This window comes from Hippocampus guttulatus, chromosome 11, assembly GCF_054856545.1.
Source record: "Hippocampus guttulatus isolate MCC_2025c chromosome 11, RoL_Hgut_1.0, whole genome shotgun sequence".
Classification (NCBI taxonomy): Eukaryota; Metazoa; Chordata; class Actinopteri; order Syngnathiformes; family Syngnathidae; genus Hippocampus; species Hippocampus guttulatus.
In genome coordinates, this window is record NC_141271.1 from 14,199,995 (window position 1) to 14,227,629 (window position 27,635).

Genomic DNA, 27,635 nt, shown 5'->3' on the forward strand with positions numbered 1-27,635 from the left:
ATGCAATGAGTCAACCAAATGATGGTGCGGCAGCGCGTTTTTCACGCGGGCATCTTTCAGATGCCTTGTAGCTTTATTTTTTTTTTCTCCAAATTTGTAAAAGATTTTATCGACATAAGCCATATTTTTTGTTCTCCTCTCTCCAACAAAAGCCAAAGCAAGTACCCTTCGTTTACATCGCTCCAAGTCCAAGTTAACACTGAAAACTAATTATGCTCTCTTCTGACATAAGAATATTGCACTTAATCTCACACACCACCCACCTCTCACAGCTGATGTATAAGGACACCTTTGCATTCAAGCACACGTAGTTCACCCTTTTACATAAACATTGGTAAGAAAGTCTCTTTAAAAAAAAAAGTGGTGGGAAGTGGGGCTTCAAAAGGTAGTATTCTACACTTGTACAAAGAAGTGCTCTCCAGCGGAGAAAAAAAAAAAAAAGTCACCCGCCTACGGCTCGTCCTCGTTTTCTTGGCCTGAACCTTCAGAGCGTTCGCCTTCGAGACGATCTGAAAAAAGGTCAGAAGTTTGAGGGTGCGCAGGTAAAAAGTTGAAGAGCATGTGCAAAATGTGTACCTGATCGGATGTGATTGAGGGACGCCAGCATTCGCAGCATGAAGGAAGCAGGCACTGTGATTGTGTTCCTCGTCTCCTCCAGCATCAGCTCATTCCTTGTTATCACCTGGAAGAGGGAGCCAGTAAAAGGGGAAAAAAATGTTTTAAAGGGGATATATTATGAAAATGTTACGTTTGAATGGCTTGTATAAAAATAGTTGAGTGCCTGCCCACCTGTCAAGTAAAATTAAGCACTTAAATACAGTAAATGTTTGACAGGCAGTTTTCTGAAAATGTGCCGGTGAAACAAACGTTCCACACTTCTGCATAAAACATTGGGGTTACTTTACAGAACAACCGCTACCAAGATTCTCCGCCCATGACACGGTCAGCTAGGCTGGCCAAAGTTCCAAGGCCACTTTTGAGTGGCATCTGAAAAGCAAATCATGCATCACCCACCATGGGTGGCGATACCACTTGCTGTCATTACAAAGGCAAACGGGAAGCAGAGCCTTCCGGAGCTGAGATTCAAACCCAGAACCTGAAAACTGAGGCGCACATGCTATCTCCACAATAATTTGCTTGCATTTTACGGCTGGCTATTGTACAGACTTTTCAAACTTCGGTCATCGCCGAAGTCTCAATTGTCGTACCTCATCAGCAAGAACCCTGTTGAAAGATGGCGACTGCTCCAGCGGGGACCAGATCTTGATGTTGTAGTCTATTCCGGACGAAGCCAAAACTGGACAGGAATAGGGAAACAATGAGTGCGGTGGAGTGACGGTAGAAGGTTCCGAGAGGGACTCACTGGGGTCGTAGGGGTGCGGCTGTAGACAGTTGACCACGTGGTTGTCTGCCTCCAACAGCATGAGGTGCTCGGCGGTGTGCCGGTCCCAGATGAAGATGTGGCCGCAGTCGGAGCCGCTCATCACGAACTTGTTGCCCCAGAAGCAGGACTCCTTTATCTGGCACAAGAAAAACATTTGTCGACTTACTATTTAAACATGACGGGTTTAGAGATTAGAATTCAAAAGTGTGAAATATATACGCTTAACTTTACAATGTTAAATTGTAATGTTGCAACTACGGAGCATTTTTAAGATGGGAAAATGCAACCTTCAACGTTGCCTGTACACTTAAGGAAATTTGTTTCACCATTAAAAAATATTCCAAATGCTGTAATTACAAACAAAATGATTATTAACATGCCGTACGGTGCTCTAGTGGTGAGCGCTCTGCTTTATAGCTCTTAAATTCTGGGTTTGAATCTCGGCTCTGGCCTTCCTGCGTGCAGTTTGCATGTACTCTCCGCTCTTGTGCAAGGTTTTCTCCGAGTACTCCGACTTCATCCCGCATTGCAAAAAACACAAACGTTAGGTTCGTTGAAGACTCTTAAATTGGGCGTGAATGCGATTGATAGGCGAGCAGTCTCGGGTCCCTCACTCAAAATCAGCTGGGTTAGGCTCAAGCTCCTGTGTGACCCCCCTCCTGAGGTCAAGCGCTCCAGAAAACGGAGACAGAAAGCAGCCGGATGCGTACCATCGTGCGAGAGTTGCGGTGGCCCTTGTACACCATTTTGACCGAGGGCCTCCTGATGTTCTGCGTCTCGCTCTCCTCCATCTCTCTTCTCTCCTTCCTCCTGCGAAACAGCTCCTGGATGCGAGCCGCCGCCGAACGTCTGGAACGCGAGGACAGGGTGTGAGTCAACACGCGCGCTGCTTTTTAGTAACCTCATGCTTCTGATTTGGATGAAATCAAGCTTGTAACAGGCAAAAAAAAAAAAAAAGTCACTGGAACTCAAGCTCACAATATCATGACCTCAGCGTTAGGGGTGGGGCAAAATATTGTCGTGTCTCACATTGTTTGATACAGTATCCACACATACTGTACATTGGTATGTCTTCCTCGTCTTTAGGTTGCGACTGCCTATGCCATAATTTGACCAAGTATTATGTAAACAACCTTTAAAAACATGCTTCATTACTCATTAGATTCCATTTCAGTTTTCAGGGTTCATACCCTGAAAACTTAATTTGACAACCAAAAGCCATTATCAAGTGGCTTAAGGTAGTCAAATTGAAGACTTAGACTTTTTCAAGCCACTTGCCTGAAATGAGCGACCCCAGCCGTCACACATACACACAACTAAATGTTTATTCATGGTTCAACTGATTAAAAACTAGATTATGCTCCTAAACTGCAAGACATCATGTGAATTAATCAAAATCTGGCATTTATAGGACATTTGAAGTGAATTCAATGTTATTGATGGAAAATTAAAACTGCCATTTGTGAAACTCAATGTCCTGTATTGACACCGATTAAGAAGCCAACGATTTGGGGTACTGATTATTGCCAAGAATTACCAGTAGCAGCTTTGCTCAAACTACCTTAAATAATGTTATTATTAAGAATTATTGATATTCATTGATGTGATGGCACTGACCATGTTAATGATATCTCACAAAATAAATTGGGAAACAGATCAATGCCAAGATACAACAACACGTTTTCAAATGCTCACTTTGACAACATTCCTAGAAAAATCACAATGTAACAGTAATGAAGCCCATGTGTTATTACTTTGTATGAGTAGGATTATTTGTTTTAAATTATGTGAGAGGATGTGTCTATTTTTAGATTCAATAACATGGGATACGCTTGACCCGCATCAATATTTAAGATAAGATAAGATATCCTTACATCAAAATCATAATTTTTGGAGCGGAGGGTGGGGTTGCAATATATTAATTATTGGGCGATAAGATGGTCGACTGGTTAAGCACGTTCCCCTCACAGTGCAGAGGTGCAGCATTCGATTCCTGGTTCCGGCCGTCCTGTCTGGAGTTTGCATGTTCTCCCCGTGCCTTCGTGAGTTTTCTCCGGTTTTCTCCCACATTCCAAAAGCATGCATGGCAGGTTAATGGAACACTGCAACTTGTCCTGAGGTGTGATTGTGAGTGCGAGTGCTTGTTTGTCTCTGTGTGCCCTGCAATTGGCTGGCAACCAGTTCAGGATGTACCCCGCCTGCTGCCCCAAGACGGCTGGGTTAGGCTCCTGCACGCCCCCGGCCCTCGTGAGGATAAGCGGCTCCGATAATGGATGGATATTGACCCCCTCCCCCACAATCGCTGTATTGTGAAACAATAGTATTCGGATTGTCCCGATCCAACTGACATGACAATTTGGATTGTTGATCTTTTTTTTAATTTGCATTACAGAGACACTGGATCGGATCTCAACAAATACTCAAAATCATGTAACTGGGACTCGAACGCAAAAAATAAAAAATAAAATTGTGATCGGGACAACCCGGTATATCACCCTGCAATTTCCACCCTGACTTGGGTCAGTAATATATCCTTGTCCATCAGTAGTTTGAGTCCGGCTCGGTGCATCACACACTCAGTGGCGTGAGTACCTACATGCAGTTAGTTTGGTGTGATTGCATGTGTGTGTAGTGGTTGCCCTCATGACACACAATGTTACCTGATCATTCTATCTCCTACAGCAGATCCTCTGGAATTTAGTCTAAATGTGCAGTATGACAAACAATGATAAAACTTGACGAATGTGAAAAAGCAGATATTGAGATTGTGAGAGTCGAGCTGTCCAACGTACCTTTGGCCCTGTCCTCGAAACCTGGCTGACGGGATCAGGATGGGGTCGTCATCGCTGTCGTCAGAGTCCTGGTTCCTCCTTGCGGGCTGGTTCCGGTTCTCATCCACCACCGAGACCACATCTGGCCCATCCTCCCCCGGGGGCTCTTGTCTCCGGCAGTCCCCCGAAGTTTCCGCCGGCGGATCAGCAGGACTCCTCTCTTCAGACGAGCCTTCCGTTGGCTCACCGGCGGCCGGCCTGTGGCGAGCACCGGAGCAGGAGGGGTCGCACGGGGGATCCATGTTCCCTGAGGTCCCACTCTGATGCCCTGAAGAGTCAATTGTAGCTGAAGGGAAAAGATTCATACACTTAAGTGAATGAATTCATCACGGTTCAAATTAAAATGAAAGACAATAAAACACATAGGTCTTAACTTGAATGACGAGGCGGATGAAACACTTGTTGGCTTAGTCACACAAGTGTAAAAATAAGATAACTAAAGAAAAACTCATTTACCTCCACCAACAAGTGATATTCAAATCTACATTTGTATGTATTCAGGAGAAGGAAATCCACACATTTTTATCCATCTCGGGGGGCGGCCATTTGACCACTTGCTGTCGACTGAAAATGACATCATTGTTGTTCAGTGCTCAGGTCAGGACCAATCACAGCTCACCTGTTTTTTTGAGTTTGGTCATATGAGGACAGTGGTGGTTAATCTGATTGGTCGGCCACATTGTGAACAAGGGCCACCAATCAGCAGAGAGCAAGGGAGAGCAACCGCACACATGCAGGAATTAACCACAACACGAAAAAAGAAAAACAAACAGCCACGAGTTATCGTGGACCATAACTATCATCGATATGTTCATCAATTTTGATTGCAAAGACATTACTCACGTTCCAGCACAGGGTTCTCTGTGGACACACTCTGTCGGCTCTGCCCTGTGTCAGATGCTTTGGGACCGCCCCTGCCCTGAGAACTGGATGCGCTGCTGCTCCTGAAGAAGCAAAATCATTTCACAACATTTTCTCATCATCGGATCGGTTGTTGTAATGCAGACTAAAAACTATACAGTATCAAATCCAATGTCTTCCGTGGGCTTACCACTCATCAGTGAAGTCCAGCTTGATGGTACTGGCGGTGGTTCCTTCTGAGCTGTAGTGCAGACTGAGCACCGGTTCCGCCGCGCCGGATCGGCTGGTGCTGGAGGTGGAGGGAGAGCTGCAGATGGCTGGCAGAGGAGGGTCGTCCGACTGTGAAACAGATACGCCACCTGTGAGGCGAAAGTAAACGCACAGCACATCAACACGAGCGGTTCATTAGTGCAGTTAAAATAATCTCAATCAATAGATATAAATGTTGTGCGCGTTCGTGTCGATGCCACTGGACGGGGGCGACGCAAGTGATGCCCTCTCTATAACGGTTTCAAAACGCACCTTGCTGCTCATCCAGAGTCATGGATCCCAGCTGCTTGTTTACCACCGATGAAGGGGAATCTGCAACATATGAATAAATAAAAAAAGATGTGTCCAAAAACAAAAAACAACAACAAAAAAAAAAAGATAAGCACCACCTGTGGGCCAAACATTGGAGCTGCACAGTCACGATGCAGAGGAATTTGGAACGCAAGCGACCGACTCATTGCATTGCGATGTTGTTAATTAAACAAGAGAAAAATTAAGTCTATCACAAATTAGTTGTTGCACAACACCAGCAACAAATCTAACTTTGCTATAAACTGCCTTGTGAGAGAACATGAATACAGTATCTCTAACTCCTACTTAGCAACGTAGTCAACGCTCCTCTACCTTCCCTCACCCATGACGCCAAACATGCAGTGAGCATAACAGCAATCAGGCAAAGTTAACTTTTTGAAGAAAGGACTTCAATTGTTTTTTTAAAAGATATTAAACTGACAGCAAAGAGGACAGTCTACTGTGTACATGCTCTGGCCACTCTAAAAAGGGTTAGGGCTGCAAGTAAAACCGCAAGAAGAAACTGGAGTAATACAGCGCGGTGGTGGAGAGCAATTTTAATGGGCTCCTATACAGCCTGTTCAAGATGGGATTTGTTTTGGGTTATTTGAGGTACTGCGGTATCTGAGCAAGGACACCTGGGGAAAATTGTGAATGCGGCAAAGGCAGGACAGGGTTGCGAAAGTCTTTTCTATATAAAGGACTGAAACAACACAATTTTCCATTTTCAAAGAAGTACAATATCATGGCCATAACAGAGGCGGGAAGCAAATTGCCTGTAGGCTATCCCGCAATGTCAGGACGGAGGTGAAAAGTTTGACACCAAACACTCACTTCTCCTCAACTTGGTTTGATTAAAGTAATTGTAAATGCCGAATAAGGATTCTAAATGTCACACACCAAGAGAGTATTGACCACATCTAGTTACCTGATTGCGGAATGTCCTGTCGCTGTGCGTAAGCAGTATTAGTTGCTGGTTCTGTGTTATGTCCACGATGTGCCAATTTTGCAGGATTGCTGTGTGAAAGACATTTTTCTGTCCTTTTCTGACTCAAGCTGTCCCGCCAACAGGCCACGTTTGGGTATAGTACAACATTAGAGCCATATTTAAAATGGTATATTGCATAATGGCCGGGACACGGGTGTGCGGTTTCACACTCTCTTCTCCCGTCCTGTTGTTGTGAATGAATGAAATTGATATCGAAGTAAAAGAGGCTCGTGGCATGTTAATAAGCACATGGAGGTATTTTTGTGAATGGAGGAAGGATCACAAAGGGATTAGTGGTCATTGTGGAGCCTAACTGGCTCAACGCAAGCATGTCGAGGGGAAGATGGCAAGGGGAAGGGCCAGGCAAAAAAAAATAATGACAAGAGGGGAATGGGGTGAGGGAAACCTGTATGGGGCTGCATCTCAGGAGCAGCAGTGGCGTCCAGTCTTTCAGGGAGTGTAGAGGAAGAGGAGGAGGCAGAAGAAGGGGTCGCTCGCCGCCCCTGCCCTGGGGGGTCGGCCAGGCGAAGTAACCTCTGCAAACGCCTACACACTAAACTTATGGGCAGCCGATGAGGGCCATACTCTGACGGAAAGGCGGAGGGAGAAAGGGTGGAGGTTATGGAAGGAGGAGGGGCGGGGGCATAACAGGAAATGGAGGACATGTTGCTGAAGGAGAGGAACGCCCACACACGCACTCAAACATTACAAAGAGATGTACGATGACGCTTTTTTTTTCAAATGCCTTCATCAAAATGGCCCGACAATTAGAAGAATAACCCTCTCGAAATAGCTCACCCCCTAAAAAAAACCTTCAACACAGCATAGCCATGAATGTTTGAACCAGAGTTTGACCCAGAGAAAGAAGATTTTCCCATGTCACCTTTTATAATATACATGACAGGTAGACACTTACCGGAGGGTGCCGTCTCCGACATGGTCGTTGCCGTGGTCCCTACAGTCGGGGTCTGTCTCCGTGACTCAGAGGATGAAGGTGCTGACCTCTCAACTGATGATGCGCTGGAAGAGGCAGAAGGTACGGTAGCGGCCGGCGATGACGCAGACGAGGAAGAGGACACAGGCGAGGGCGCCACCGCAGCAGAACTGCTTTGTACGTCCGAAGAGTCGGCTCCCGCTGGCCTCTCGAGGGCTCTGGTCCCCCGGTTGGCGACCCTTTCGGTGGCAGCGGGAACAGCCATTGCTGGAAGCGAAGCGATTTAAAAAAATAAATATCACACACCAAATAAACAATTTCTAGGTAAAACCATACTGATTTTTTTTTTTAATTCACCTCGGGGTCGCGACTGAGGGCGAGTTCCTCGACTGCTCTGAGCCTCACTGGCTTCTTCGAACCAGCGTGACAACATGTCCGACATCCTCTGCATAAGGGACACGTTGGGGCTTTGCTCCCCTAAAGGGGGAAAAACAGAATGTATGTGTTGCCGTCTTTATCGTAAGAAAATCTTCTCAAATTGACACCTCTAACAATATCCATCAATGCAATGTTATTACCTCGGGCAAGTCCTGAGATGTGTTTCTCATATTTGAACTCATTTCTGCACATTGTGTAGGTGTAGTCAACGAGCGGATTACGTTTGTGTGACCTTATTCCGACCCGTTGGAAAAACAGCCACGGGAGATACATTTGCAGGTGTTGTAGGGGTGGCGGTCAACAGTGATATACATACCATCTCGCTCCCTCTCGCTCTCGGGACGAGCTCGGGGTCCGGTGTCTGACCAGTCACCTCGCAGACGGAGGCGCTTCACCGGCGGCTGCCTAAGCTGCGGAAAGACACGCGCACGAGCGCACGCACGGAGAGATTAGCAGTTCGTCAGTCGAAGCGTGTTCAAAAATAGCCCCGCTGCCAAAGCCAAACGGCGCACATCTCCGTCAGTCTACCACTCTGCCCGTTCCCATGCTGTCCCCATCGCTGCAAGGGCCAGAAATAGAAGAAGATGGAGGTCTTAAAGAGTATCGACCACTTCAATGAGGAAGTCACGCACACTCAATCAGAGGAAGTCGAGATAAATGCGGAGGGGGGGTGGGGAGGACACTCACCACACCAGTTCTAACAGAACATCCACTCGAACTATTTGAGGAGAGTGGGAACACAGTGTGCATGGGTTGCTCTATTTGGAAAGGAATGTTGGGTCGCCATCTCGCCACAGCTGAACTCACGAGGCTTTGAAACACTGGCAGCATGATGGAGCACATTTCGGACGCAATTCCTCGGACAGATCCCCTTTCCAAAGTACGTGCTCCCATGTCATGACCCCCATTGGTCGACGGGAGGAAAAAAAACACCGCATCCGCAATTCAAACCAAAGACCACAGGAGGCCTTTTTTCTTTTCGCCTGATTTTCGGGCGCCAATCTAGCTACATTTAGAGGACATTTTTCTCAGCAGGGTCATCACAGGCCACATCGACATTCTCTGGAAAAGCCACCCCTTTTCCGTGTTGCTGTTCTGTATAAATGGTACCAAAATAGAACGGGCGGGGAACAAAGTCGACCTGGTGCTTTTCTACCTCGGGGCAGTATCAAATGCCATCTGTCAAAAGAATGAAAATATTAGTTTCTAAATACAGTCTACACAATATAGAAAATTGCTGAATACTGACAACTATGTACGATAGCCTTCAATTGTGGAGTGATAGAGTTCAACAATTTTTGACCATTTCAGTTTATCGATTTTTTTTGGGGGGGGGGGGGGGGGGGCATGTCGAAATTGGTGTCTGATGGTTAACGGCCCACCGGCCAAGAGGAGTCCAGGCTAGCATGCAGGCTGGGTGGTGCCTTGCCCCCCTCTCGTCACGGAAAAAGCCGAGGGATTAACAGGTGCGATATGACATATTCCAGCCACCGGAGTCTTTCGGCGGATAACTTTTCAGGGCACAAGCGCGGAGCGGAGCATTGGCATCGAGATGCTAGACGGGTGTCTGGCTGCGCTCGACCAGGAAATTTCTGTGTCGCAACCCCCCTTTACCCATCATGAGGAAAAGCACCATAGAAAATGGATGGCTTGATGGATGGATGGGCAAACTAAAGCGACGCTAATGTACTGGAAGACACACAATTCTTCTGGTGCTTACCTCCTCCCTCCTCTCCTCCGAGGGGCCCTTCAGCTCTCGCGCTTGGTCGTCTTTGGGGTCAAACAGGTAGATGTAGTCGGATGAATAGCTGACCAGCACCTCCTGGCCATCCTCGCTGTAGCACAGCGACGTCACGCGACACGATTTATTGGACAGATGAGCGGGAACGAACCTCACGCACATGCCCGTCGTCCCCCGGCCCATGTAGTTGCCTACAAAAGGGAGAAATTGCTTTATCACGTTAACTTTTCACATTTCAGGGAACGAAATGTAAACATATGGAATTTGGTTACTTTCTGGCCTATAACATTTCCCCCCGATCCTCAATCAGATGAAAACGATGTGATTGGACCTGAATTCCGATCACGTGACCAGACCCCGGGAAATCTCAAATGTTTTTTGGGCTTTTTTTTTTTAACAATGGTAAAACCGCGAGAAGCTTCACCCCAACAAGCATCTAGGCGATGTCCATTTTCGCGAAGAATAAGCCAGCGCTAAATGAAGTCAAATTAAGAGAGAGAGAGAGGACTGCATGGGGCAGGGGATTTGAACCATTCCTACAACTGCAGGACGTGTTTGTTCACAGTCAAACTTCGGCAGTCAAAGAAAGGCGACAAGTCATTATTTTCCCTGTAGCCGCAGTGCATACTTTACCTGTGGCCCTGGTGCCGAGCAGCCGTCTGTCGTAGATGCGCACAGAGCTGTCCGAGCAGCCCACCGCCAAGTAGTAGGGCATCATCGGCGAGATTGAGATGGACGTTGCCGCTCTGCGGCAATTGATCAGGATGTCCTGTCAAACACCAAAGCGACACACCGCTAGAAAGCAGAATTCCTGATGGTTTATTATGGCTCGACACTGCAACCCGTTCCGTTCGCAAATGCTCCCATTTTTTTTCAATGCGTGCCGGTAAAAACTTAATCCGGTCGCACAGCTCGAGTGCATGTTTTAATACCCCCTCTGATACGTACAGCGAAGGCCCGCCAACTCTGTGTCCGTCTCTCACACGGCACACGGAAGATGGAAGGCGCATCAGTTTAAATCCTTCCTGTCTACACTCAGGCTGCTACTACATCTGGTGTAGTGGTGTGACATTGCATCTTTGCAAATTACAATATTGATATTTTGAACCTGTATCAATATCCGTAACTTATTGGCAATGTGAGAAATAACGGTGCAATGTATCGAAGTATGAAGATGATATGAAACTATACCAGTATCAATCTCTGTTGTCGGCATATCAACACTGCACATGAGAAATAACTGCGATATCTATCATATTGTGATTTTATCCCACCTCTCATGTTCAATAATTTCCAACATTGATTATCCTCATTAGGGTTGTGAGAGAGCTGGAAGTGAGCTATGATAACTTTGGGTAAGAGACTATGGACTGGCTGCGAGCCAATAGCAGAGACAACCCCTCAAACCATCGTTCATAGCCAAGAACAAATTCAAGTCTTCAATGAACACAAGGCCAATTAAGCCTTATGAAAACTAGCGGTGGAATCCCATACACTGTGCAACAGTTCTGACGATTTCAACCACGCCGCACTCGCTTCCCAAAAAAGCCTCTTTTTAGAACGTGGAAGGAAGCAGAGACCACAAGCGCATGCAAACTCCACATAGCAAGTGAGGAGACCAGAATACGAACCCCCATTGCGCGTGTGTGCCTAATGAACTGCCCGGCGCGCGTAATGCAATCTCGAAAACACTGAGTCAGGTGCAAAACAAGAGATGCCGTGAATGAAACATGAGTTTTTGGAGCAGGATGACATCAACTCGAGTTAATTACCGGTCCAACAAAAACAACGAAGGGTGGTGGTTTCTTTCTCAGGCGAACAGTAAACATCGGACAAATTGTGAGATGTGAAACAGATGTCACCGTACGTCTTTGCAGTCCTCTTTCGTGCAGCTGGTTTTCATGCGGAGGTCGAACCATCGCACAGTGCCATCCTCTCCACAGGACAGGAAGGTGTAAGGGTCGTTCGGTACTGTCATAATCTGGCGACGCAACAAACGACTACGTTAGGAAAAAGAGTGTCACCAACAGAGGGATTTGTGACGCCTTTTTGTTTACCTCATAGGCGGTGCCATAATGGCAGGTAAACTGACACTGTCTGTTGAACTCGGCACTCTTTTCGGTGTGGGTATAGTAGAGGATTCCATCCCCAGAGCAGGAGATGATCTCCTGGTCGTTGGTGTGAGGCATGAACTTTGCACTGAAGATATTGGCCCGGTGGCCAGAGCGGATGGACTTTTTGACCTGAAGACGTCGGGTGGAAACAAGATGGCGCTAAAAAGTGGGAACAGTTCGTTTCATCTCGGGCGGCAACTAATGATTATTTAAATGATCGATTCATCTTCTCATTATTTTGGCAACTAATCAATGGTTCTGATTTATTTTAAAAAAAACGTGGGTTTTTAATTCTGCTAGGTGGAAATAGGAATGTTGAAAAACGAAGCGCCATCATGAACTCACAGCATTACACATACGCCTTACGTCAAAGGGAGGAACGTTAACATTTGAACTAGTTTTTTTTTTTAAACATTATTTCAACTTCCTTTCTTTTCCTATTTTACAAAATGTTCTATACAGACCTTTTTGTTGTACGGGTTGGTAATGGCCAGGAAGGTGTCATCTGAACCTGACAAGATGTATTCGCCCGTATCGTTCCATGATATCGTGTTGACCTGCAGCGAGTGGAAGAGTCAGCACACAGTGAACAGAAATACTGTGAGGAAAAACTCAAGTCGGTTTATTGTCATTCAAATGTATCTTAAGTAATATTTATCAAAGAGTCAGACAATTTTTTTCATGCATTTTAAAACTAAACCGTATGAAAGTATTGCGGCCGTTTTCCAAGGATCATACTTTTTTTCCATTCCGCAAACATTTCAATGCTTTCTCAAGAATTCACCCAAACGCTCTCATACAGTAAATCCATAAAATTATTTGTTGTATCCGGGTTTTGGCTTGACAGAGGTAATGATAAAACAAGGGACAAGTTCAGATGCGCAGCCCGACAGTTGTTAGAGTGTTGGTGACACGGTTCGACATGTGACTCTTCTGTCAGTTCAGGTTTCTCTCGGCCTGAAGTCAACGGTCAAAAGGAGGAAGTACTCACACAGCCATCGTGTATGTTCAGCGTTGCCTCTAGTTTCAGTCTCTGAACGAACTCTCTCCTACCTGCAGATAACAAAGGAAATAAGTTTTAGGACTTCTGCCAGTTGTAGGGCAAACATGCAAACGTGAGCAGTTAAGCCACTAATAACTAGCCGGCAGCCACCGGACGAAAGTGTCAATCAATCGCGTCATCTTTTGTTCATGCGCGATTGTAGTAATGATGTTAACGTTGTATGAAGGATCATAACTTAAAAATGATCTTCACATTTTAAGGCGTGTTTATTATTCCCGTGAGAATAACGTGAAAACCTGACAATTAAAATTGCACAACTTGATTATGAATATGGAGAAACGCTTTTTTTTTAAAGACATATTGTGTGTTTAAAAAAAAAAAATTAAAATACACTTACGTTTTTCAGCAAAACCCAGTGATCAAATGCTCCTGTCAAATGTGCGCTATTTTTTTTCTTCTGAATGCATTTCCAAGGTATCAGACCAAGACTCAGAATCGGGAAAAATACTAAATCATGTAATTCGGACTCTGCTGCAAAGAAATATGATTGGGACATCCCAAATGGAGTGGTTTACTTTATTTTTATCTTAAATGACAGTGAGAGGTGAACTAAACCCACAGAATTTTAAGGATAGACTTCGGGATAGAACAAAAAAAAAAGACATTTGAATTGGAAAATCATTTTATTTACTAGATGCATGTAAGCTCCAGTGTCTGAGAAGTGTTGTGAAACTCCTCCTCTTCCCTCACTCTGCAGAGCATAATTAATACCTCAAGATGAAGAGTCTGGGTGTTTGTTACACAATAACGATAATAATCATGAAATGGTTGAGTTGCATTCATTTCAGTTAGCCTGATTTGTTAAAGTGAAGAAGCAATAAACTGTCAGCCACAAAAGTGCATGCTGACTGAGTTTCTTCTATTAATCTATTGAACTGATTAGTCCAAATGTAATTTTATTTATTGCCACTATAAGCAAGTAAACAGTCAGATTTGAGGAAATGTAAATGGATCTTTTAAGTGATAACGACAACAAAACAAGGTAACCATTTTTATCTTGAGTTGAGTTCTTAAAACACTTCCTGTAGAATTAATAAAGATGTTGTGATGCCGAGAGTTTAAGCCTGGAACAAATTCCTTCACTTCATACTTTTTTCCCCCGTTTCAGGTTTTCCACAAGGTTCACAGTACAGAACTTTATATTCTTGGTCAACAAGCAGGCACAAAAGAGTATTGTGTTTTATGTTAGTCCTTTCTTTTCTTCAGCATTGAGTTGGGTGAAGTGCATGTCAATGTTATGGAAGTGCATGATCTATTTTCTAAAGTTTGGGGATCTGGGGGAGAATCACATTTAAAATGTGAGTCTTGATTTGGAGAAAAAAAATCTAAGAATCCCCTTTTGCAAGGCTAAACTCTGGGATTGGAACACAACCCACAAGTTGTCCCCCGTCTCCTTTTCCAGGCTAAATATAAACTGGGGCTGCTGCTGTTTTTGCTGCTTGTTTCTCTACTGCGGCTTCTGCAATGTAACTGAACACAATGAGAGCTTTAGGTTGTCAAGCTAAATACAGCAGTGACTAAAACTGCACCTGCCGTACCTATTCGGGGCTTCGGTCTTTACTGAGACCCAATCAGGTGTAAACAGCTTGACGACACCGTAGATAGGACCAATAACAGCGATAAGTAATTCACTTCGTAAATCATGTGCACAGCAATTTCTCAAGAACATAAATCTGATCTGACAAAAATATACTGTAAATTGAAATTATTCTGATATTTAGTGCAGGTGCTATACATGCAGTGTTCTTGTCTGTGGTAAACATTAGGCAGAGTCCAACATATCGGGAAGAGGGCGACATTCTACTACGTCCAAACACGCTAGCTTTCCCCACTTTGTTCCATTCTTACCTAAATAATTCGTCCGAATGTTGTTTGGCTCGCTGTATCCGATGAGGCGTTTATTTACATCCCAGACCAGGTTCCCGGAGCAGGACATGGTGACCGAGGGTGGCTTTTAATAAACAACAACATTGGAATTTAAGCTAACCGCCTCGGGGATTTCTTTGGCCATCGGTCCCTATCAGTCGGGACGATGCTAACGTTAGCTAGCCGCGACAGTGCAGAGTTTCATGACGGGAAGTGAGATGAGAAGTTCCTCGATTCCCGTCCCGGCAGTCGCTTCCTGCTTGTAGCCCGACAGCTCACCCACTCCCTGAGGGAGTAACTGTGCGTCCCGTAAGCCTGGCCTGCTTTATTTTGTCGAATAGGCAGGCGAACGATCAGCTGTCAAAACAACGCGATAAACTGCGAGGTTTAAGCAGGAGTGAGAGTATGCTCGATTTGTATATCGTTGGTCAGGCGCGTGTGGGGCGGTACGCTAAGTGGTGGGAAGCAACGAAGTATACTGTACATACTATACATACTTTGCTGTACTTATCAGATATAAAAGGAAGCCACCGCCCCCCCCCCTAAAAAAAGATGATTGCATGAAATTATTTTCATTTTAGTTATCTAATGCGTGCTTTATAATTATTTGCTTTTTCGATTTCAATCAAATAATAAAGATTGGTGGCCTAGTAGTCGAGTGGTTAGCACGTTGGCTTCACAGAGCGGAGGTACCGGGTTCAATTCCACCTCTGGCCTTCCTGTGTGGAGTTTGCATGTTCTCCCCAGGCCTGCGGGGGTTTTCTCCGGGTGCTCTGCTTTCCTCCCACATTCCAAAACCATGCATGGCAGGCTGGTTGAACACTCAAAATTGTCCCTAGGTGTGAGTTTGGGCACGAATGGTTGTTCGTTTCTGTGTGCCCTGCGATTGGCTGGCAACTGATTCAGGGTGTCCCCCGCCTACTGCCCGAAGACAGCTGGGATAGGTTCCAGCCCCCCGCGACCCTCGTGAGGATAAGCGGATCGGACAATGAATGAATGAATGAAGATTTATTCTCAAACGTCACGGTCTAAAATGCACTTCCAAATAAACATTGACAGAACAAGTTGTCAACTTTATGTGAAGCGGGGTTGTTGGCATCTGTTGGATCTAACTAATAAAGTAACTCTCGTCTAAATGACTTTTAAAACCAAGTATTGATGAACTACGTTCTTTTAAAGCCAATAGATACAGTACATACCCAGGCGTGGAAAAGTACAGTAGGTGTACAGTTATTAAAAAAAGAGAGAAAACATACAATACCTATAAAAATGTCAAATATAATCTTAATAAAATTGAAAAAATACATTCACCATATGTCCCAAATTTCACCGATGTCATACTACTGTACGCCTATTTTTGTTCCCGCACGTGGCTTGATACTGGTTAGCAATTTTAACCTAACTAATTCAATTTATGAAAATCATTCAGTGTCCCTGGTCCCGTCACGACAAACATGGGACAACATCATGTCTACCATATTTTTGACAATGACCCTTGGAGGGTGCACATTATGAGGTTGATGGTGCGCCACGCACATCTGCCAGGCATCCAGCAGCATGACATCGAGACCCTTGAACATGGCACGCAGTACGATGTTCAGTTGCAGCGAAAACCAGTCACTGAAGATCAGACTGAGCTCCGGATTCAGCTCCCTGGGGTTGGCCGTGCGGACTACCACCACCGTCCCCGGCGCCCGGTCCAGAAGTCTCACCACTGCATTACGGATGTGCCGAAGGCGGTGTATGTATACCTCCACAGGGAAGGCGCTGAAGTGGGCCCAGACGCTGAGCGCCACCACTGTGTTGGAACCGCCGGTCAGGCCGTCCAGCTCATTGGCAATGTAGCGCAACTTGTGTGCCATAACAGAGGTGTAGGAGACAATGGGTGGGCCATGGAACCTGAACTTGAGCAGAATGTTATGGGTGCTGTCCACCGCCATGAAGGGCCCCACCCTTTGTGTACTCTCCTGGTTGAATTCCTTAATCCCTGCAGGGCAGAATGCAACAAAGCTCCATAAGAGGAATGAACTGCTCAAGTGCAACACATACACCACATACAGTATTATCTGTCGTGACAGAGTAAAATTATAAGCATTTTATATCCTTCACAAAGTCCTCTTTCACCTGGTTGTACAAGGCTGTAATGGCTGGTTGGGAAATCCACATTTTTTTTAGGCAATTTGATATTGTACTGCACATCTTATACACTTAAATACTTATTTAATATATTATTATTTATACATTAATTTAAAATGACAAAGTATGAATTTGCATTCCAATAAATAATGTGGAATATTGGGTTTTATAGAAAATGCAAATCATTCAAGCTCAGATATCTGACTCCTGTGGCACAGTGTCTCCAACTCCAATTCCATTGAAGTTGGGACGTTGTATAAAATGTAAATAAAAACTGATCATAATAATTTGCAAATCATATTCAACCCATTTGTATTATTTGCTTCCTATATTCAATGTGAATCGATAAGAAAATCGAGAAGCAACTTGGCATATGAGCAGCATTGATAATGAAATTGGAATTGTTCAATTTTGATCAATTCCCACTCCTGTTATTGAATTCGTACTCAAGTATATTTCAGAGAGTATGCCATTTTTTTACTGACTTAATTAACTCATTCAGTACCAGCCAATTCTCGACCAAGTCTGAAAAGACGTTTAAAAACGTCTTTGGGAGTGAATGAGTTAAATGTGCCGAATCTTTATTTCTACCCTGGCCATTTTATTTTTCAAACACCAGCATCACCAGAGTGTGATTACTTTTCCCGCTACTGTCCACCACGATAGCAAAACCACCACAAAGCTATGAGACACACTCACCTGGAAGCACAGAGACGAGGTACTCGTATCACTGGCGCACGGTGGAGTCGCCGTACATGTAGACCAACTTGTTGGCCAAACATTGAGTACTGGACGCCCCATCAAATTGGTGCATGTTGATGCCACCCAATGGCCTCCAGATTTCCTGGTAGTAGTATCCAGACGTTACCAGCTTCACCGGATCCAGTTTTTGACTGCCATTTTCTATAGTGATGGCAGACAAAATGTTGTGATTTATCCCCAAAAAGTTTGAATCATTATTCTGAACGTCAACAATACCTTTCCTGGAAGGCAGCACGATGACGGTGTCCGATGTGGAAGCATGGATGGGAATTTTAATGTTCACACCACTGATGTCAAAAAGTTATGGTTACAACGGGAATAGCAACAATGAGATACTACAGGGATACTTGTGCGTGGATAAAAACAAGGAGAGCTATTCCAATGGTAACAGCCACCTCACTAAAACCGAACTCCCATCCTTCTATGACACTAGAAAGTACCCCAACTGGGATATGTGGGTCCACAGGTAGGTTGAAAGTTAATTCAACCAAGTTGTACTCCTCTACTTCTACGAGAAACACAATTTTCAGCGTCAACAGATTGATCAGTTTAAAATGCCTTTTGAACACACCATTAAGCTGATCCATCCAACAGTGCCACTTGAGTCTATGGCACAGGAAAGGACCTCAAACGGGACTATGAGGCTTTTCGAGGGTCAGAGGATTGTCCCATTTGAAATTACTTTAAAATAAAAGTTGATACAAGGAGAAAACAGCTCATGTCAAACAATCACTGAGTGTGCAAACCTCTGAAAGAGCAACGCTTCCTGCTTGGTGATGATGTTTTTGAGGGAGCCCTCCAGCGTGTGGCTGTTTCTGCTGTCGCAGCTGAGCATTTTGGGCTTGTAGCAATACCAAGGGTCACCGGTGTGAAGGTCGGTGTAGTTGCACAGTGGGCCCTGGTCTTGCGGCAGACACATGTTGCACACTTTCTTCTCAGAATGATTGCCTCTTTGAAAGATGCTGGAGAAGTACAGCCGATCGGGCCGTTTCTCCCTCAGCCGCTGCAGCACAGCGACGGCCTCGCTCGAGTGCACCATCATAACCGCAACCTGCGCCGAGCCCTCCCAGAGCAGCGGGAATCGAGCTGAATAAAGTCCATTCTTGTGGTCCAGTACCTGCCCGGCCACACCCGCCTTGTATTTTGGGGAGTGCAACCAAGCCAACAGCAGATCGCCACCGTAGCGCTTGGGTTTGCCCTTGAAGTCATGCAAATTGATCTGCACGTGCAGCTCGTCACCCACGTGCCAATGCTGGTCGTTTTTGGCAGGGATGATTGTAAACCGGCTATGAGCTGGGTCACTCGTCTCAAACAGGTTGAGTGGTTCAGAGCTAGAGGGCGGCTGGGGCCAGGCGATGGAGTTCAACAGGTTATCTTCCTCCAGCTCTTCTTCAGGTGACAGTGGCTGGCGCAGGTGGGGACAAAAAGTGTGTCTGTGGTGAAATGTCGAGAGGCTTGCAGAGAAGTTTGATGACGTGAAGTGATTATTGACCTTGTACAGTGGTGATACGGTGTGGTACTTCCAACTCTGCAGAGATAACATGTTAAGCAATTAAAATATGTGTCAATGTATTCCAAGCAAGAGACCATCAGGTGTACCACAGAAAAAATTCCAGTTTTACTGAACTGGTCAGAAAACTATTTCTCTCTGTTCGTCTGTCTACGCCAGCAACGCATCGTGATCGGCAGAATATGTACTGCTTTTTCACAAGATGGCAGAAGGTACAGTTAACATGCTGCCATTCATACAACCGAATAACAGCTGCAGGCTCAACAAAACAAACACACGTTCCACGCTACACTCTTGTAAATTTGTGACTAAACTGACAGGGGACCATCCTTATTTCAGTGGAAATACCTTTTGTGATTTGTGATATGTTTTTTCTTGAGGGAGATGTTGCGTGGTGTTCCATCAGAATTTTCTCCGCGTACTCCAGTTTCCTCCCACATTCTCAAACCATGCATGGTAGGTTGATAGAGTATAGACAAACTCAAAGTTATCATGTTTAAAAGTTTCATTTTGTTGTATGCTTGATTGACTTCGAACGCGTGGGTTCATACAGCCTTAGAGCACACAGAAAAAAAGGGCCAACTTGAGCTGAATGGAACTGAGGCCTTGTTAACTGATAGTACAGACAAGTAGGTTCAACTTCGGGTGCGCAGCACTATAAGATGTCCTTGAGTTTGTTACAGTGTCTCAATTCATCCTAAATCTCCCCCTTGAAGTAACAAGGTATCCATTGTTTGTACCGAGAGATGTTTTGGCCTCCAGGTGCCCACTGAGGGGTATATCGGTGGACTGGGCTTAGAGGCATGACATGTAAATGAAGAAGGGAGTGTTTTTCTGATATATCACTTGTAATTTGCATACACGATCAATAAAAAGCCGGCAGAGGCTGCAGAGGTTAGGTGTCAGTTGAGAAGCGCACACGGAGTGGCTTCGTAGAAAACTGCGCCTCCTGACGGCAGAAAAGACAATCTCTTCCCGAGTCTGCTTGATCAACGGTCCGAGCGAACACCTCTGACATAGGTTAAACAAAGACTCTGTAACGTCCCTAGGTGTGATAGTTAGTGTGAATAGTTGTCGTTCGCCGATGTTTGCCCTGTGATTGAAAAGCAACCAGTTCAGGGTGTGCCCCGCCTACTGCCCGAAGACAGCTGGGATAGGCTCCAGCATGCCCGTGACCCTCGTCAGGATTTTGCCTATTAAGTTGGCAAAGAGAAATGAACAAAAACATTTTTTTTTGGTAGAAAGTCTTTTTTTTTTTTTTTGTCCAAATAATTGACATTGGATAATTTCCCATGGCACGCCTGATAATCTCTCATGGCCCACAAATGTGCCACAGGACAGGTTGAGAATCACGGAATTACGTTCCGTTGAGTTTTTTTTTGGGGGGGGGGGGTTGCAATTCAGGTTTTATGCTGTTCTACTTGCCGAAATTTAATTACACTATCAAAATCAATATATTTTAAAGAAAATAGTATCCATCCATCCATCCATCCATCCATCATCTACCGCTTATCCGGGGCCGGGTCGCGGGGGCAACAGCTTTAGCAGGGAAGCCCAGACTTCCCTCTCCCTAGCTACTTCTTCCAGCTCTCCCCGGGGGATCCCGAGACGTTCCCAGGCCAGCTGGGTGACATAGTCTCTCCAGCGTGTCCTGGGTCTTCCTCGGGGTCTCCTCCCGGTGGGACATGCCCGGAACACCTCACCAGGGAGGCGCTCAGGAGGCATCCGAATCAGATGCCCAAGCCACCTCATCTGGCTCCTCTCGATGTGGAGGAGAAGCGGCTCGACTCTGAGCCCCTCCCGGATGACCGAGCTTCTCACCTTATCTCTAAGGGAGAGCCCGGACACCCTGCGGAGAAAACTCATTTCGGCCGCTTGTATCCGGGATCTCGTTCTTTCGGTCACGACCCATAGCTCGTGACCATAGATGAGGGTTGGAACGTAGATCGACCGGTAAATTGAGAGCTTCGCCCTTTGGCTCAGCTCCTTCTTCACCACGACAGACCGATACAACGTCCGCATCACAGCAGACGCTGCACCGATCCGCCTGTCAATCTCCCGCTCCCTCCTGCCCCCACTCGTGAACAAGACCCCAAGATACTTGAACTCCTCCACTTGGGGCAAGATCTCCTCCCCGACCCGGAGGGGGCACTCCACCCTTTTCCGACTGAGGACCATGGTTTCAGATTTGGAGGTGCTGATCTTCATCCCAACCGCTTCACACTCGGCTGTGAAACGCTCCAGTGAGAGTTGGAGAGCCCTGTTTGAAGGAGCCAACAGCACCACATCATCTGCAAAAAGCAGGGATGCAATACTGAGGCCCCCAAAACGGACCCCCTCAACGCTTCGGCTGCGCCTAGAAATTCTGTCCATAAAGGTTATGAACAGAATCGGCGACAAAGGGCAGCCTTGGCGGAGTCCTACCCCCACTGGAAACGATTCCGACTTACTGCCGGCAATGCGAACCAAACTCTGGCATCGGTGGTATAGTGACCGAACAGCCCGTACCAGGGGGTTCGGTACCCCATACCCACGAAGCACCCCCCACAGAACTCCCCGAGGGACACGGTCAAACGCCTTCTCCAAGTCCACAAAACACATGTAGACTGGTTGGGCGAATTCCCACATACCCTCGAGGACCCTGCTAAGGGTGTAGAGCTGGTCCACTGTTCCACGGCCGGGACGAAAACCACACTGCTCCTCCTCAATCTGAGGCTCGACTTCCTGACGGACCCTCCTCTCCAGCACCCCTGAATAGACCTTACCAGGGAGGCTGAGGAGTGTGATCCCTCTGTAGTTGGAACACACCCTCCGGTCCCCCTTTTTAAAAAGAGGGACTACCACCCCGGTCTGCCAATCCAGAGGCACTCTCCCTGTTGACCACGCGATGTTGCAGAGGCATGTCAACCAGGACAGCCCCACAACATCCAGAGCCTTGAGGAACTCCGGGCGGATCTCATCCACCCCTGGGGCCCTGCCACCGAGGAGCTTTTTAACCACATCGGTGACTTCAACCACAGAGATAGGAGAGCCCACCTCAGAGTCCCCAGGCTCTGCTTCCTCCAAGGAAGGCGTGTTGGTGGAGTTGAGGAGGTCTTCGAAGTACTCTGCCCACCGGTTCACAACGTCCCGAGTCGAAGTCAGCAGCGCCCCATCCCCACTGTACACAGTGTTAGTGGTGCACTGCTTCCCCCTCCTGAGACGTCGGATGGTGGACCAGAATTTCCTCGAAGCCGTCCGGAAGTCGGCTTCCATGGCCTCACCGAACTCTTCCCACGCTCGGGTTTTTGCCTCGGCGACCACCGAAGCTGCGTTCCGCTTGGCCAGTCGATACCCGTCAGCTGCCTCTGGGGTCCCACAGGCCATAAAGGCTCGATAGGACTCCTTCTTCAGCTTGACGGCATCCCTTACTGCTGGTGTCCACCAGCGAGTACGGGGGTTGCCGCCACGACAGGCACCAACCACCTTACGGCCACAACTCAGATTGGCCGCCTCAACAATAGAGGCACGGAACATGGTCCACTCGGGCTCAATGTCCCCCGCCTCCCCCGGAACATGGGAAAAGCTCTGTCGGAGGTGGGAGTTGAAACTCCTTCTGACAGGGGATTCCGCCAGACGCTCCCAACAAACCCTCACAATACGTTTGGGTCTGCCAGGACGGACCGGCATCTTCCCCCACCATCGGAGCCTACTCACCACCAGGTGGTGATCAGTTGACAGCTCCGCCCCTCTCTTCACCCGAGTGTCCAGAACATGCGGCCGCAAATCCGATGATACAACTACAAAGTCGATCATCGAACTGCGGCCTAGGGTGTCCTGGTGCCAAGTGCACATATGGACACCCTTATGTTTGAACAAGGTGTTCGTTATGGACAATCCGTGACGAGCACAGAAGTCCAATAACAAAACGCCACTCAAGTTCTGATCGGGGGGGCCGTTCCTCCCAATCACGCCCCTCCAGGTCTCACTGTCATTGCCCACGTGAGCATTGAAGTCCCCCAGCAGAACAAGGGAGTCCCCAGCACGAGTACTCTCCAGCACACCCTCCAAGGACTCCAAAAAGGGTGGGTATGCTGAGCTGCTGTTTGGTGCATATGCACAAACAACAGTCAGGACCCGTCCACCCACCCGAAGGCGGAGGGAGGCAACCCTCTCGTCTACCGGTGTGAACCCCAATGTACAGGCACTGAGCCGGGGGGCAATGAGTATGCCCACACCTGCTCTGCGCCTCTCACCGTGAGCAACTCCAGAGTGGAAGAGAGTCCAACCCCTCTCGAGAGAACTGGTACCAGAACCCAGGCTGTGTGTGGAGGCAAGTCCGACTATATCCAGTCGGAACTTCTCTGCCTCACAAACCAGCTCAGGCTCCTTCCCTGCCAGAGAGGTGACATTCCATGTCCCAAGAGCTAGCTTCTGCAGCCGAGGATCGGACCGCCAGGGTCCCCGTTTTATGCTGTTCTACTTGCCGAAATTTAATTACACTATCAAAATCAATATATTTTAAAGAAAATAGTATATATTTTAAAAAAAACGAGAAGAAATAATGCTGTCCATACGGATTTGTCAATAGGCAGACAGGTGGTTGGTGGTTGTTCACAAACGGGTCAAGAAATGACGGCGTGCTGGTGCTATTTCATAAACTTGATAGGTAAATTTGAAATCCATTAAAAATAGAATAATTGTGATTTGCCTGGTCATTCAAGTTTTCTTGCAAGAAAGGTACACACTTTACACATTCTGCCATGGTCTGTAAATTTCATACCTGTCCACTCATGCGGTTTAGCCATAGTTCATACGGATTTTGTGGTGAATCTTACGTATATATATATATATATATATATATATATATTCCAAGATGGCGCCCGAGTAGGCAGCCTTCGGCAAGTGCTCTTCAAGAGCCTTGCTTTTTTGTTCTTTTTTGGTATTTTTGTCTTTTTGTTTTGTCACGTTTGTTGTTTCATCGTGTGGACCTGATATGGACTGTTTTCAGCGCTTTTTAGCCACGACATTCGTCAAAGGAGAAGTATCTGTGCTTGGTGGTTGCGCCTTCTCGGCAGCACGCCTGTACCAGCACAGATGTTGATTGGGAGGAATGTCGGCGCCATTGACTGTCGGTGCTGGACAGACCTGGGGCGCTTGTGTTTTTTGCGCCTGTAATGGGCAGCATTTTTCACAACCCCGTTTTGTTCAGTGGCTATGTCGGCGCTGTTGGACAGTCGGCGTTGGTGCGGCTGGATGGATGGCTGCTGAAGTTGAGGATGAGGAGAGAGGAGCGTTGGCGCAGAGCGCCGATGCGTATTTGGAACTGAGAGTCGCCGCTTGGAATTGAAATGGATTTCCATGGGACAGGAGAAGTGAACCAATCTCTTTTTTCGTCAATGGATGCTACAGCTTCTTGTTGACTTTGAAACTTAGCTTGTAGCCGACGTGTGCACATTTTGAGCATGACGTCTCTGATCCACTGGTTAAAGGACACTTTGATTCTCTCCTCTTTCATCTCAAACTGCTTCAAACAACAAAGCGTGAGACGGAAAAGTGGTTAGGACTGCACGACTGTCCGTGTTTTATGTTATGTGTTGTGTTTATTATTTTACTTTATGTTAACTGTTTTGTGAAGCGCTTTGTTACAGCTGTCGCTGTTGTGAAAGCGCTATATAAATCAGCATGTATTGTATTGTATTGTATTGTATTGTATATGGCCGTATCGCACAAATCATACGGATTCTGAAAATTTCCGTCCGCCCCCCACAGAATGGTGCTAGTTCATTTCCAAAGTAAATATGAATGGATGCTGTAACTTCGAGCCGATGGGTCAGCATTTGGAGTTGGTGAAAAAAGTAACGCAGGAATACAACTCTGAACACAGTAATGCCACTAACTAGAATGATGATTAGACATTAACCAGACATTGTATTATGGAGATCTACAATATATCATATCATTGAAAATTTCGTTGGGTTTTTTTCTGCCGTTATTTTGACATTGTCATGATTCGGTTTAGGGACCAACAGGTGGCACTGTAGGGCTCCCCCGGAAGCTGCACACCTGTTGGTCATAACTAATTAGGGCTTTAAAAGGACTCCTAGCCCGAACACTCAGTGTCGGGTCATTGTTGCTTCTTGCTACTGTCATGTGTGTTGCTTCTTGCTACTGTCATGTGTGTTGCTGTTTGCTCTTAGTTTCTGTTATGTTTAGTTCATTGTTATGTTTTAGCTTTAGTCATGGGTTTTGTTTGATACTTTGGACTTTGTTTGTTTGGGATTTAGTTTTCTTTGTTTTAAATACAATTCTTCAAATACACCCTGCTCCTCCCTCCTGCCTGCTTTTTGGGGTCCACCACCACCACGCAACGTGACAGAATGACCCGACCACCTGGACCCCGCAGGTACTAAGGACTGTTCCCTGTTCCACCATGTGCCTGGCGGAGCGCGTCTGCGGCCGACACCCCTTTCCCCTTTCAGGCAGCGCTGGTGATGCGGCTGTCCTGTTTTCGTCTCGTCAAGCCGCGTCTACGGTGGGCCGAGCCCCGTCCGCGTCTACGTTGAGCCGAGGCTCGTCACGTGTCTGTTGGAGTTGAGTCACATTCACGACGACGACGAGCCGTGCCACGTCCACGCCCACGTCAGGCCGAGCCCCTGTTCACGTCCGGCTGTTCCATGTCCCCCGTTACGTCGAGCTCCGTCCACGTCAGGCCACGCCCAGCCAAAAGGATTGCCGTCGCTTTTGCTCCTGTTCCCTGGCGAGGTGAAGGTCACCGTCGCGTTTGTTCCCGTTTTGCGACGAGGCAAGGATTGCCGTCGCTTTTAGTTCCTGTTCCCCGGCGAGGCAAGCTTTGGGACGTCTGGGATCCGTCCCTTGAGGGAGGGGTACTGTCATGATTCGGTTTAGGGACCAACAGGTGGCACTGTAGGGCTCCCCCGGCAGCTGCACACCTGTTGGTCATTTGGTAATTGTATAAAAGGACTCCTGCCCGAACACTCGGTGTCGGGTCATTGTTGCTTCTTGCTACTGTCATGTGTGTTGCTGTTTGATCTTAGTTTGTCATGTTTAGTTCATTGTTATGTTTTAGCTTTAGTCATAGTTTTTGTTTGATACTTTGGACTTTGTTTTGGATTTAGTTTTCTTTGTTTTAAATACAATTCTTCAAATACACCCTGCTCCTCCCTCCTGCCTGCTTTTTGGGGTCCACCACCACCTCGCAACTTGACGGGATGACCCGACCCCTGGACCCCGCAGGTACTACGGATTGGTCCCTGTTCCACCATGTGCCTGGCGGAGCGCGTCTGCGGCCGACACCCCTTTCCCCTTTCAGGCAGCGCTAGTGATGCGGCTGTCCTGTTTTCGTCTCGTCAAGCCGCGTCTACGGTGGGCCGAGCCCCGTCCGCGTCTACGTTGAGCCGAGGCTCGTCACGTGTCTGTTGGAGTTGAGTCACATTCACGTCAACGACGAGCCATGCCACGTCCACGCTCACGTCAGGCCGAGCCCCTGTTCACGTCTGGCTGTTCCTTGTCCCCCGTTACGTCGAGCTCCGTCCACGTCAGGCCACGCCCAGCCAAAAGGATTGCCGTCGCTTTTGCTCCTGTTCCCTGGCGAGGTGAAGGTCACCGTCGCTTATAGTTCCTGTATTTCGGCGAGGCGAAGGTCGCCGTCGCGTGTGTTCTTGTTCTGCGGCGAGGCAAGGGTTGCCGTCTCTTTTAGTTCCTGTTCCCCGTCGAGGCAATCCTTTTGGACAACTTTGGGATGTCTGGGATCCGTCCGTCCCTTGAGGGAGGGGTACTGTCATGATTCGGTTTAGGGACCAACAGGTGGCACTGTAGGGCTCCCCCGGAAGCTGCACACCGGTTGGTCATAACTAATTAGGGCTTTAAAAGGACTCCTAGCCCGAACACTCGGTGTCGGGTCATTGTTGCTTCTTGCTACTGTCATGTGTGTTGCTGTTTGCTCTTAGTTTCTGTTATGTTTAGTTCATTATGTTTTAGCTTTAGTCATGGGTTTTGTTTGATACTTTTGGACTTTGTTTGTTTGGGATTTAGTTTTCTTTGTTTTAAATACAATTCTTCAAATACACCCTGCTCCTCCCTCCTGCCTGCCTTTTGGGGTCCACCACCACGTGACAGACATATAAAATGCTTTGGTATGTTATAAGGATTTTTTGCTCTTTATAAGGATTTTTTTTGGTAGTTTATACAGGTTGGCGCTCCGAAAAGTTGACGGGTATGAAATTTGAGTACAAATTCAGCATTAAAAAAAAAAAAAAAGCTTCGGACAAACTTCTCTTACCTTGTTGTATAGGGGGAAGATGAGGCCGAACAGGGTGATAATGATATATTTCAAAAGATTTGGGGGCATGGTGACCGTGAGCTTGATCGTGTTGATCAACTGCCGTCGCCGCGTGTAATGGTGACGTCGGTCCATCGCGTTACCTGCCTTCCGTTCAACACTTGA

General features: G+C 46.8%; 1 protein-coding gene and 1 pseudogene across 5 annotated transcripts; both read right to left on the bottom strand.

Moving 5' to 3' along the window:
- Positions 1 to 22: 22 nt before the first annotated feature.
- Positions 23 to 15,145, bottom strand: dcaf6 (ddb1 and cul4 associated factor 6). 4 transcript variants are annotated; one of them, XM_086123711.1, is made up of 21 exons: positions 14,764 to 15,145; positions 12,844 to 12,905; positions 12,317 to 12,409; positions 11,796 to 11,981; positions 11,606 to 11,719; positions 10,372 to 10,507; positions 9,718 to 9,929; positions 8,314 to 8,407; positions 7,917 to 8,036; positions 7,542 to 7,826; positions 7,032 to 7,211; positions 5,599 to 5,658; positions 5,267 to 5,435; positions 5,059 to 5,159; positions 4,177 to 4,501; positions 4,045 to 4,086; positions 2,095 to 2,233; positions 1,364 to 1,520; positions 1,209 to 1,297; positions 577 to 682; positions 23 to 509 (listed from the first exon to the last, which is right to left on the bottom strand). In XM_086123711.1, the coding sequence occupies exons 1-21, from the start codon at positions 14,849 to 14,851 to the stop codon at positions 451 to 453; spliced, it is 2,817 nt and encodes a 938-aa protein (XP_085979837.1). In that variant the 5' UTR covers positions 14,852 to 15,145; the 3' UTR covers positions 23 to 450. The 4 variants fall into 4 exon arrangements, with proteins under 4 accessions (XP_085979837.1, XP_085979836.1, XP_085979839.1 ...); XM_086123710.1 differs by having other exon boundaries at positions 11,796 to 12,011; XM_086123713.1 differs by lacking the exon at positions 7,032 to 7,211 and having other exon boundaries at positions 11,796 to 12,011.
- Positions 15,146 to 15,807: 662 nt separating this feature from the next.
- On the bottom strand, positions 15,808 to 27,579 carry LOC147198226 (NXPE family member 3-like; annotated as a pseudogene). The gene is made up of 5 exons (XR_015102274.1): positions 27,471 to 27,579; positions 18,426 to 19,207; positions 17,896 to 17,966; positions 17,617 to 17,820; positions 15,808 to 16,768 (listed from the first exon to the last, which is right to left on the bottom strand). The product of XR_015102274.1 is annotated as an NXPE family member 3-like (transcript).
- Positions 27,580 to 27,635: the final 56 nt, after the last annotated feature.